Source organism: Vulpes vulpes, chromosome 16, assembly GCF_048418805.1.
Source record: "Vulpes vulpes isolate BD-2025 chromosome 16, VulVul3, whole genome shotgun sequence".
In the NCBI taxonomy this organism is placed as follows: domain Eukaryota; kingdom Metazoa; phylum Chordata; class Mammalia; order Carnivora; family Canidae; genus Vulpes; species Vulpes vulpes.
This window is the reverse complement of record NC_132795.1, coordinates 39,433,831-39,446,079: the sequence shown is the minus strand read 5'-3', so window position 1 is coordinate 39,446,079 and position 12,249 is coordinate 39,433,831. Positions and strand designations below refer to the sequence as shown.

General features: G+C 35.2%; 1 protein-coding gene across 3 annotated transcripts in view; it reads right to left on the bottom strand.

Annotated features, from left to right (window-relative positions):
• The window catches only part of LEMD3 (LEM domain containing 3), a 73,400-nt gene that overhangs the window by 30,032 nt on the left and 31,119 nt on the right, over window positions 1-12,249 (bottom strand). For 2 of the 3 annotated variants that reach the window (XR_011997849.1, XM_072741679.1), the window contains exons 3-4: window positions 11,223-11,289; window positions 9,020-9,087 (exon numbers count right to left, since the gene is read on the bottom strand). The exons of the other annotated variant lie outside the window; for it this stretch is intronic. Coding sequence is in view for 1 of the 2 variants with exons in the window: in XM_072741679.1 (XP_072597780.1) it covers window positions 9,020-9,087; window positions 11,223-11,289 (135 nt within the window). In the remaining variant the exon portion in view is untranslated. The remainder of the gene's footprint in view (window positions 1-9,019; window positions 9,088-11,222; window positions 11,290-12,249) is intronic. 3 annotated transcript variants of the gene reach the window in all.

Genomic DNA, 12,249 nt, shown 5'->3' with positions numbered 1-12,249 from the left:
TAGGTTGCCTTTTAGTTTTATTGGCTGTTTCCCTCACTGGGCATAAGCTTTTTATTTTGATGTAGTCCCAACAGTTTATGCAATGCTCCCTGCAAGTGCAGCTACTATCTGTCATCATATAATACCACTGTAATACCACTGACCTTATTCCCTAGGCTGTACCTCTCATCCCTATGACTTACTCATTTCATAATGGGAAGCCTGAACTTCCCACTCTCCTTCATTAGTCCTGCTCATCCCCTAACCCCTCCCATCTGGCAACTACCAGTTTGTTCTCTATGGGTCTGTTTCTGCATGTTTGTTCATTTGTTTTTTTAGATCTCATGTATAAGTGAAATCATAAGCCATAGATATTTTTTTAAAAATCAATGAAACATAAATGCTGTATTTACCTGTATTTATTTATATGTTCTTCATTAAAATAATACGCAAGATATAATGACATTTTTGTATTACACAGAACTCTGAAAGCTAACCTATATATGTCAGCTTCAAATAATGTAAAGACACATAAATTTCCTAATTTATTAGTTATATATTTTATATATATTTAAATTTTATAAAAATTTTAGGAGGCTGAAGATATTATAAATAGCACTACTGCCTTCATTAATTATCCTTAAAAATGTACATAATGACTCATACTAACAAGGACACATACTCTAATAAGCTAAGTATGTGGAGGAACAATGAGTTTAAAACCTTTAGTTATAAGACAATAAGGGTAAGAAAAGGGTATCTGTTGTTATTTTCCCATTTTGTTTTCCTTCCCCATGTTAATACTACCTAATATCCACTTACTATCTGGAATACAACAGAACCATGGAATGTCCTTTTAAAAAAAAAGAGAGATTTTATTTATTTGTGAGAAAGAGGGTGTGCGCACATATAAGCAGGGGGAGCTGAAGAGAGAGAGAGAGGGAGAAGCAGGCTCCCCACTGAGCAGGGAGTCTAACATGGGGCTTGATCCCAGGACCGTGGTGGGATCATGACCTGAGTTGAAGGCAGATGCTTAACTGACTGAGTCACCCAGGTGCCCCACCATGGAATGTCCCTTTGTGAATACACGAAATACAAAAAACAATTGATAATTAATTTAAAACTTCATTAAGGAATTTAAAGAGAACATTAAGGTCTGAAACAGGCTGTTACTTCCACAAATGTTCAGAGTTCTACAGTATTATAAATTGAATTTTTGTGAAGAAGTCAGAGTTGAATCTTTTTCCTGGCTTATGTTAAACAGCTCATGCTAACATTTAGGTTTTTTTTTTTAATATATCAAATTGAAAGTGTAAAAAGTTTTATGAAGCAAAACTAATCTTGCTATGTATCATTACTTATGTGTAACTACTACCAGGATGGTTTTAGATGGTAAAGAGAACTACAAGCTACTTGTTATCTTTAAAAAAAAATAAGTGTGATCTTTCATCATTATTTATAAATATCAAAAAAATGTATAGCCAATATATTTAATAAGTGACAAATGGTTTACTTATGAAACCATTTCAAGGGAATGCAATTTATATACATATTTTATAATTTTATTAGCAGTGATTAGCAATCCAAGCTAGGCCATAAAAGCCTATCCAACCTCATAATTCGGCACTTAGCATGCATAGCATCTTCCTGATTTTTAGAGTGGAAAGTATTTTGGTATTCATTTTTTTGTAGCCACCTAAAGAATCAAAGAGTAAGTTTATTTCAGGCTTTGTAGCCATATAAATTTCTGGTCTCTGCCACATATATTCTAAGCAACCTTTAAAAATGTTGTAAAACCACAGCTAGAAGGCCATACAAAAACAGGTCCATGGGCTGTAGTTTGCCAACTTCTTAGGTAAAGCATTCTTGCATCATAAAATGCCCATTTTCTAATCACTGATGACACAAATTTTTAAAGCAAGTCTATTACTATTATTACTATTTACTTATAGGCAATAGCTCAGTCAATGTACGGCTGACCACTTCATTTAAAACTTTCTAAATTCAAAGCACATTTTCCTAAATCTTTACCAAACCTATTAACATACTATGTGTGAACATACACACACTCATGATTCCCAATTCCAAATTTACCTTATTTGCAAAAACATTGGCAAAAACATGTATTTTTATTAAAACTCACATCAGATGCTTTGAACTTAGAATTTCACAGTATAAAAATAATACTATTTCATGTAAAAAAGAAAAGCTCATTAAATAAAGCTACAAAGCATTAGAAAGGAGGAAAAGAAATGCTGATACAGGGAGGAGTAAGGATTAAAAACCTATTGAATAGCTCACAACATGGTAATATACATAGTAATAACTATGTGGCTTTCCAGTTACGGAGTATTCTGTTTAATTGTGACATGATATATGCTATATATGTTATCTTTGAAATTAATTAAAATAAGAGACATAGAAATCAATAGTAATTATGATTTAACTCTTGATGAGTCAATGGGCACTTCATCTTTCAGATCCGGAATATCGGAAAGAACATGGCCTTAAAATCAAGCAGGCCTGGGATGAGATCACAACTCCACTACTGACTAGCTGTATGTATAGGCTCAAGTGGAGACAAAAAAGTACACTATCTATGCAGATATATCTACTTTGATCAAATCCTATAAACCTTATTCAGAGTCAGTCTCTTGCTCACTCAAAAGATGAAACTAGTAGTTATGAACCCAGTCCTTCCATCTAAGAGGCAGAACAGTATAGTGAGAAAAGCAAGCATTTTAATTCTATTCCCAGGTCTACCACTTACTAGCTGAATGATGTTATCATTAAATCTCTCTGAGCTTTAGTTTCTTTATAAAGTAGGTTTGATACCACCCACCTTGCTGGGTCATTGTGAGGTCAGAGGTATTAAGTAAATCCTAAGATAAATTGTACTTGATAAATTATAATAATTTTTTTAAAGATTTTATTTATTCATGAGAGACACAGAGAGAGAGAGAGACAGAGGCAGAGACACAGGCAGAGGGAGAAGCAGGCTCCATGCAGGGAGCCTGATGTGGGACTCGATCCTGGGACTCCAGGATCACGCCCTGGGCCAAAGGCAGGCACTTAACCACTGAGCCACCCAGGGATCCCCAATTATAATAATCTTTTTAAAGATTTATTTATTTGACACAGAGCATGGGGAGAGGAGCACGGGGGTGGGGGGGAGAGGGACAAGCAGATTCTATGCTGAGCGCAGAGCTGAATGTGGGGCTTTCCCCCACAACCCTGAGATCATGACTTGAGCTAAAAGCAAGACTTGGCTGCTCAACCAGCTGAGCCACCCAGGCGTCCTGATAGATTATAATTCTTAAAAAATGTATCCATCATTCCATTTCTCAGAACATTTATTTTTTCCACAAAGACAAAATTTTATTAGCAGTGATTAGCAATCCAAGCTAGGCCATAAAAGCCTATCCAACCTCATAATTCGGCACTTTGCAGCTATTTTCTTTCCTAGAATTTTCTTCATAAATCATAAGCATATTGTGTTGAAGTTTCAAAAGGTTTTGAAAATGAACTAGAAAATGAACCACCATTAATTACACCATTTAGTTGGAAAGTTATCATACAAAGCTTCTACCGTTTAACGTAAGAAGTTTCAGTCTCTTCATGAAAATTTAATGCTATGTGTTTCCTAAATGTTCCACCAGAGGGACCTCTTAACTTTTCACAAATCAAAACAAGCTTGCATTCTCAAAAATGATCAACGTGGAAAAAAAAATGAAAATTTCAAGAAAACACTGGCAGAGTTAGAAAACAGGTGTTTAAATCACTTAAGTTAATCATCATGTTTATTTAAATTTCCTTTGAAAGAGAAAGTAGAAGAAATAAGAATGGAATGTGAAGCATCAAATTCAAGAATTCAAAAAAAATTTTGCTGGGGCTTACTTATTCACTCATTTTACTCCACCAAGCATTTACTTATATTGTGCTTAAAATGCAATGGAAATTGGGGGAAAATCAGCTTACACTGATAGGAGTTCTGTGCATCCTGTGGCCCATCTACTGCTGAATCCAAAAACTTAATTGTGCTGCTGGTGAAACCATAGTACAAATACATGAAATGTATGACAGACCTCTCTCCAGAAGCAGAGAGCCTACAATATATGTATTATCATGGGTTTTTGATACCAGCTTTATAGTGAGGTTCTTCCATATTTACACTAGAACTTGGGTAAAATAAGCAATTTTGACTAGACGGTGCTAAATGGCCATTCCAAATTAGAAAGTAATCTGGCAATATATATCAAAAGCATTAACTCATGCTCCTTAACAAGTAGTTTCTAGAACTATTTCCTAAGGAAACAATCAGAAAATCATATACTATATATGCAAAGATTAGAGTGCTTTCATAGTACTGACAAACCACAAACCAATATGACACAATACAATCATACAAAGGAATATTATCTAGTGATAAAAAGAGCAGTTTTCAAAAACCTGAACAATGACATCAGAAAATTCTCATGATAATTTTAAGGAAAAAACATATATAAATACTTGTAATATGAAATATTTCTAATTTATGATTTATAGTGATACTAATTGTAGGAATGAAAATGTTAAGAAAAGACTACAGAAAAATGAATCAAAAATGAGTGGTTACCTTCAGGTGGTGAATTTGAAATGTTTTTCTCTTTTCTTTTCCATTAGTTAAATCATGAGCATAAGTTAATGTTATATATATTGAAAAAATAAACATTATTAAAAATAGTACTTAAGGGACGCTTGGGTGGCTCAGTGGTTGAGGGGCGTTTGCCTTTGGCTCAGGTCATGATCCTGGGGTCCTGGGATTGAGTCCTGCATCGGGCTCCCCACAGGGAGCCCGCTTCTCCCTCTACCTATGTCTCTGCCCCCGCCTCTCTCTCTGTCTCTCATGAATAAATAAAATCTTTAAAAACAAAAAAACAAAATAACTTCACTTAACTAATTAAAACTGGATCTATCAAAAATCTTTTGTAAAAACTTGGCTTAGAAATTATATTGAATTAAAAAAAAAAAGTAAAACCCAATCTAAAAGTAAAACCCAATCTAAAACATAAAATAATTCCAGGGATATTAATCTCAATTTTTTTTAACCCAATTACAGGCAGTTTCCAACTCAACTCCTGCAAGGATATGTCCAATAACTACTCTACTGCCAATCTTTAGTAGAAATAATCTCTTATCTCTTACTGCTGCCTGGCTTAGATTCTGACTTGTCCCAACCCTGGCTCTGTGTCCCTTCTTTTTACTTTATCTTATTGATGACCCATAGGGGCAATCAAATGGGGGTGGTGGTGTATCATCCTTCCATAGGAACCCCTGCCTCTTCCTCAGCTCCAGTATAAATACTAATCAAACCTTATCCCTTCCCTTTAGTCCTTTAAATAGAGTATTCAGGAGCTTTTAAGAGTCTCGAGGTTCTACTGAAGTGTAAATTAATCCTGTTTCAGGAATTTAGGACCAACCATAACACATATCTGTGCCATTACCTAAGATATTTAACTGAGAGAAAGAGAGAGAGAGAGAAGAGAAGACAAAGCAGGAAGGAAGCGCTGGTTGGGAACACAGTTTTTCCTACTGCTAGAAATAAAGACATTTGTAACTATCTCATAAAGAACTACTTGCTTGCTTTGAATTCCCACATGCTATGCCCTCTTTCAGGAATACTTTATTCTATGATCTCTGTAGCCTACTCAATCCAATTCCTTCTTTGCTCCCACCCCCACAATCCATTTAGCAATTCTTCCATCCCCATAATCAAAACTCCTCCTAATTTAAGATCTTTTTGGATCCTGATTCTTTACCTATCCAATCTATTAGCTATTATACTCTGTACAATTTGTTTGTCATCACTGTTCTTATCTAGGTCAAAACTGAAACTGAAGATGAGAACCAGGAAGGGTGAGAAGACAAATCCTGTAGCATGGTATTAGAAACTCTCTCCAGGGCAGCCCGGGTGGCTCAGCGGCTTAGTGCCGCCTTCGGCCCAGGGCATGATCCTGGGGACCCGGGATCGAGTCCCGCGTCGGGCTCCCTGCATGGAGCCTGCTTCTCCCTCTGCCTGTGTCTCTGCCTCTTTCTCTCTCTGTGTCTCTCACGAAAAAATAAATTAAAAAATTAAAAAAAAAAAAAGAAACTCTCTCCAGAGTGACTCGGATTTAATTAACTAAGAAACACAGGAAAAAAAGCAAAATTTACTAGGAAACTACCCTAACCATCAGGCACTGAGCACTTAAGTCTCCCAATCACTCTGACAAGAATTAAGTCCACTTCATACTAAGAAACAGGTACAGAAAAGTGAAAGAACTTTACCAAGACACACAGCTTCTATATGGCCAGAATGTGAATCCACATCTAAATCTCCAAGATATTATACTGTCTTAACATCTTCTGGATATCTATATTAAGTAGATTAAGTTAATCTAAATTACGTTAAAAACAGTCCATATTTCTCTTTTTTAACAAGCATGTCATGGGAAACTCTTCACAACTTTGCTGAAACCCTTAGAATTATACTATATTCTAAATAAAAAAAAAAAAAATAGTGAGGCGGTGACATCAACAAGACGACAGAACAGGAAGCCCTAGACCATCCTTTCCCTATACAGACACAAATTCAACAATACACATACGAATTCCCTTTGTAAGAAATCCAGAAACTAGTTAAAAAGGGCTCCTGTAACCCAAGCAAGTGTGAAACAAGCAGCATGGAAGCCAGTAGGAAAATTAGTCGCACTCGCTCACCAGAGCCTCACCCTATGGCACAACATGCGCAACCAGAAGAAAATTCCCAACTCCTGGCTTCTCCTTCAAGAGGCAAAGAAAAGACTGAAACCTAATTCTAATGTTCAGAATTTCTGAGGGCTATCAGAGGTCTGGTTTCTGTCTTGCCTGAATCTAAGCACTGATAGCTTGGAGGCAACAGAGAACAAAGGAGATGATCTGAACTCGCCACTGCCCTTCTCCACAGCTTGATGAAGAACGAGAAGGAGAAAAACCCCAAACTCCTGGCTTCTCCCTGAGGAAAGAAAGAGTTGGAACATGTGTCCAATGTCTCAAGTTCTCAGGGAGCTGCCAAAGGGACTGGCTTCTGTATCATGTCTCAGAGCACTGAGGAGACCTGACTCAGTCTAAACACCTGGGGTTGCTGAGAACAAAAAAAGAGCAGGACAGCTTGCAGCTGCTGCAGGGGGACCCACAGTACAGCAAACAGACACCAGAGGGAGCAAGAGATTACAGTATCTTGACAAAAGAAACCTGGAAAACCTTTTTAGTTGATAATTTGCACCCACAAATCCAGAGAAGATGCATCCACAGAAAAGGTTTGAGAGCACCCCAGAATCTCTATTTGAGCTCATGGGTAAAGGTCTTCCTCTGCACAAAGGCAATCTCTAAAGGCTGGGAAATATGGCTGTGTCTTCAAATGCACAGATCCCGACAAAGTACTAAGGTACATGATGGAAACAGTAACACTAGGCCTAACTAAAGGAACAAATTAATCTCCAAAAACTGACCCTAAAGGAGGTCCCTATAGGAGTTACCTGACAAAAATTTCAAAATAAGTGTCATAAAGATGCTCAACCAGCCCAAGAAAACAACATACAAATTAAATTAGAATATCAATAAAGTGAGAAAAAATTAAAAAGAATAAATTTTGGAGCTGAAGAATAACTGAATTAAAAAATTCACTAGATGGGCAGAAAATTTCCCAAATCCAGGGAAAGAAATGGACATTCAGATTCAAGAAGCCCAAAAGCTTTTAATGGGATACAGCAAAAGCAGTACTACAAGGGAAGTTTATAGTGACAAACAGCTACATTAAAAAAGCTCTCAAATAAACCATCTTAAGGAACTAGAGAAAGAACAAACTATGCCCAAAGTTAGGAGGAAATATTAAAGATCAGAGTAAAAATAAATAAAACAGAGAATAGGATAAAAAGAACAGCTGGTTTGTTTGTTTTTTTTTTTAAAGATAAGCAAAACTGACAAAGCCTCAAAAGAAAAACTCAAAATCAGAAAGATATCAAGTCAGATGTCACAGAAATACAAAGGATCATAAGAGATTATTATGAACAATTAATTGCCAACAAATTGGGATAACCTAGAGAAAAAAAACAGACAAATTCCTAGAAATATATAACCTACCAAGACTGAATCACAAAGAAATAGAAACTCTGAACAGACCTGTAACTGGTTAGGAGCCTGAATCAGTAATCAAAAACTTCTCAAACAAGAAGAGCCCAGGACTTAATGGCTTCACTGGGGAATTCTACCAAACATTACCAATCCTTCTCAACCTCTTCCAAAAAACTGAAGAGAACATTTTTTCGCACTTATTTTATGAGAGCAACATTATTCTGATGCCAAGCCAAACAGAAACACTATAAGAAAAGAAATACAAATCAATGTCCTTGATGAATACAGATGCTAAAAATCCTCAACAAAATTCTAGCAAATGAATTTGACAGCACACTAAGAGGATCATACACCATGACCAAGTAGGATTTACTCCTGGAATTCAAGGATGGTCCAATATACCAAAAAAAAAAAAAAAAGAAGTCAGTGGGATACACATTAACAGAATGAAGGATAAAAATCACATGCTCATCTCAACAGATGCAAAAAAAAAGCATTTGACAAAATCAATACCTCTTCATGATTAAAAACACTCAATAAAGTAAGAATAGAAGCAAATTACCTCAATATAATAAAGGTCACATGGGGGCGTGGTGGGGGGGCGTGTGGCACCTGAGTTGCTCAGTTGGTTAAGCATCTGCCTTCTGCTCAGGTCATGATCCCAGGGTCCTAGGATCGAGCCCTGCATCGGGCTGCCTGCTGAGTGGGTAAGTGGGGAATCTGTTTCTCCTTCTCCTTCTCCTTCTCCCTCTCCCCACTGCTCACGCATGCTCACATTACACCAAACTATAGACCCAAGCTTCTAACAGTACAATTAAAGAAATCAAATGTGTGGTACTTTTGTACAAGTTGTAATAATTTATATAAACTTTAAGAATATAGCTATCAAAATTCTAATTGTACTGCTTACTTTTAAATATGCAGCTGCCTCTTGGACAGAAAGTGTTCTCTGACTAGAACTGCCACATTCATGATCTCCTGGAAAGATTAGCATATTATTAATTTTGAATCAGTACTATGTTAAAGAGAAGAAAACAAACATGATTAATCAAAATATATTCAAATTACACAATTATAGGTCATATTATAATCAATAAAAAAGATAAACACTATTTAATTTCCTACAAAAATCCAGTAGATAATATAAACAATTACCTTTACATAAACCACAATCTTTAAATGCATTTCTAAATAGTCCAGGTAGGAACATGTCTTCTTCTATTTCCAACTAAATCATTGGCCAGGGTAGGAACCTATCCACAGATCTTGGGACAAAGAAGGCCCTCCACAGATTTACTGTTTTTCCAGGGGGGAAATTGATTGTGGTAACTTACACACCTATTACTAAAGCTAATAATTCAAAAAGGTTCAAATTAAAATGTACATTCTGAATATAAAGACAGTGTTCAGCCTATCTTTAGCAAAGTATGTGCCTGCCTTAAAAATTATCATAACACAGATCAACAGGAAAATTAGAAACTTCTAGTTATGACCTGATTTCTGCAAAGAAACACAGTACATACAAAACTACCTTTCTTATAACACCTTTCTTTTCCCTTATAACAATTTATAAAAGAATCCAAAGCCTTATCTTTCAGGCTATCTGTGGTTATTAAAGATCAATTTCCTCATATTGAACTTGAATTGTAAGTTCTTCCTGCTCTATTTCTCTTCATATGATTTTTTTAAAAACCATTTTTTTAACATGAAAGTATAATAAAGTAACTCCTTGGCAAACCTTTCTATTATAAAAAAGTAGCCATATTCCTATTTATGAGACTTGCGCAAGTAGTCAGATTTTAATGGTCACAGTCATAAAAAAGGAAGAAATAGCTATTAAACAACTACGTCTTCAAATTTTATGATGCATCCTCCAAGATTCAGTTTGCACAGATATACAGCAGAGGTCAGCAAACCTCGGCCCATAGCCAAATCTGCCCTGCCACTGTTTCTTATACATGAAGTTTCACTGGAACACAGCCATACTCATTCATCTATGTATTATCTGTGGCTGCTTTCATGCTATAATGGCAGAATTTAGTACCTCTGACAAAGTCCAGCAAACAAAGCCCCAAAAACTTACTATCTGGCCCCTTCACAGGAAAAAGTTTGCTGACCCCTGCTCTAGAAGGATTCTTTATCTTTAAAAGCACCCCAATTATGCTGATCTAGCACACTGCATAAAACAATGCTGTAGAGACAGCTGTAGAAGCCTGTGGTAGCCAAATAGTATATACTTAACCTATTTCTGGGTACTACATACAGCATACCAAATAAATGTCATTAGCTTGCCGTATATGAATATGACAGCCAGTTAGTTAATACAAAGAAGGCTTTTAGTGATATACACAAAATTATGAGCATTAAAAAAAAAAAAAAAAAAAAAAAAAGGCCAGAGTTAGAGTTAAGGGCATCGCCCTGCAAAAAAAAAAAAAGACTGATATGAGGATGGGAAACTATAAGGATCCTAAATGTCTCCAATCGACCAAAGAACTTTCATATTTACCTTGTACCAGAATCTTATGTCTACAAAAAGATCTGCTACATAAAAAAGTTTAGAAAACTACACTTTTTCTTTTCTGTAACTTCTTTAACAAGAAGCAAATCCAAAGTCTCTTCTTTTAGATCATATGTGAAATAAGAATAACTAAAAAAAAGCTAAGGTACAGATGCTAAAAGACTTTAGTAAGAGCAGAATATAAGGAAAAAATTCTAAAATATATTACCTTTATCCTAGGAAATGATACCTAATCAATGGAAAATCTACACTTTTATATTTAATCTAGGGTTTTAATTCATTGCTTACCCAATTCAATTGATATCTAGCTTTCAAAATTTGTTGTTACTATTAATACAATAAACAAATTGGATTGACTTTAGAATTATATAATATAGATTTCATCTAATACATATGGACAGGCAGGAAAAAGGCCTTGATTAAATATATCTATAAAAATAAAAACTATTCTGTACAGGTAACAAAAATTTCCAGAGAGAAAATTCACAAACATAACACTAGTCTTGGGAAAAACTATTTCTGCTGATATAGAATGCTACATATACAAATTAATTTTCAAAACATTTTTAGACACTATGAATGTTAAAACAATTACCTGCAAGCTGTGCCAATCGATCATGAAGCTTGTATAAAGTGTTCATCATAAGATTTTTCTTACTTTCCTAAAATTAAAAGAAATTATAAAATATCCAATTCAAAAACATACCAAATAATAATCTTTAAAAAAACAGTAAATAACTTAAAATCATGGAAGCTACATAATCCAAAAGACAAATTCACATTTAAACAATGGCTACCATAATTTTTTTAAAAAAGCCTTAATCTAAGAATCTAAATCATCACTCTAAACATTTTACTTTCTTGAGGACTGATTGGGAAATTGGCACTCAGGTTAGTGCTAAAAAAAAAAAGAAGAAGAAGAAGAAGAAGAAGAAAAAAAAGTCTCCTATACAACAAACTCCCCCAAACACCAAAGCAATGCTCCCAATCCTCCTTTACACAATGCACACTTATATATATTGTTCTTATGAGACTTCAAGGCTGCCCTTCATGTTTTGTCTTAATCTGATTCAACCACACAATAAGGAAATGAATACTGATACTTTGATAATCAACCTCTCCTTGACCCCCAAAGTGGTCCTGTATAAATTTATGAACCATTAAAGCAAAACAAACACTTTATAAAGTATTTAGTAATAGAAGAACTATTCTCAGCAAAGCAAGAGGCCTAGTAAACAAGGTGGTTCCTATTCTCAAGGCTAAAAAACATACTTAAGTGCTAAAGCTGCAAACAAAGTATAATGGAAATACAGAAGAAAGAGGGAAGGGAAGCTCCATTTATAGAAGAAAGAATATTTAAGTTGGGCTTCCCAGGAAGAACAGAATTGACTAGAATTCTAGTCAGAAGAAAAAGCATGAGCAAAGGCATAAAGGCACTGGTTATATGTTCCTTACATAACCAATAGCCTGCTTTGATTTAGCACAACACTGATAAAATAGTGTGGAATCAATTGCTAGGGACCAAGACAAAGAGTTTGACTTCATTCTAAAAATTTAGGAGGAGAAAAATAAAACAGACTTGTGCGCCAGGAATAGTACTCTGAATATATGAAAGAAAACCA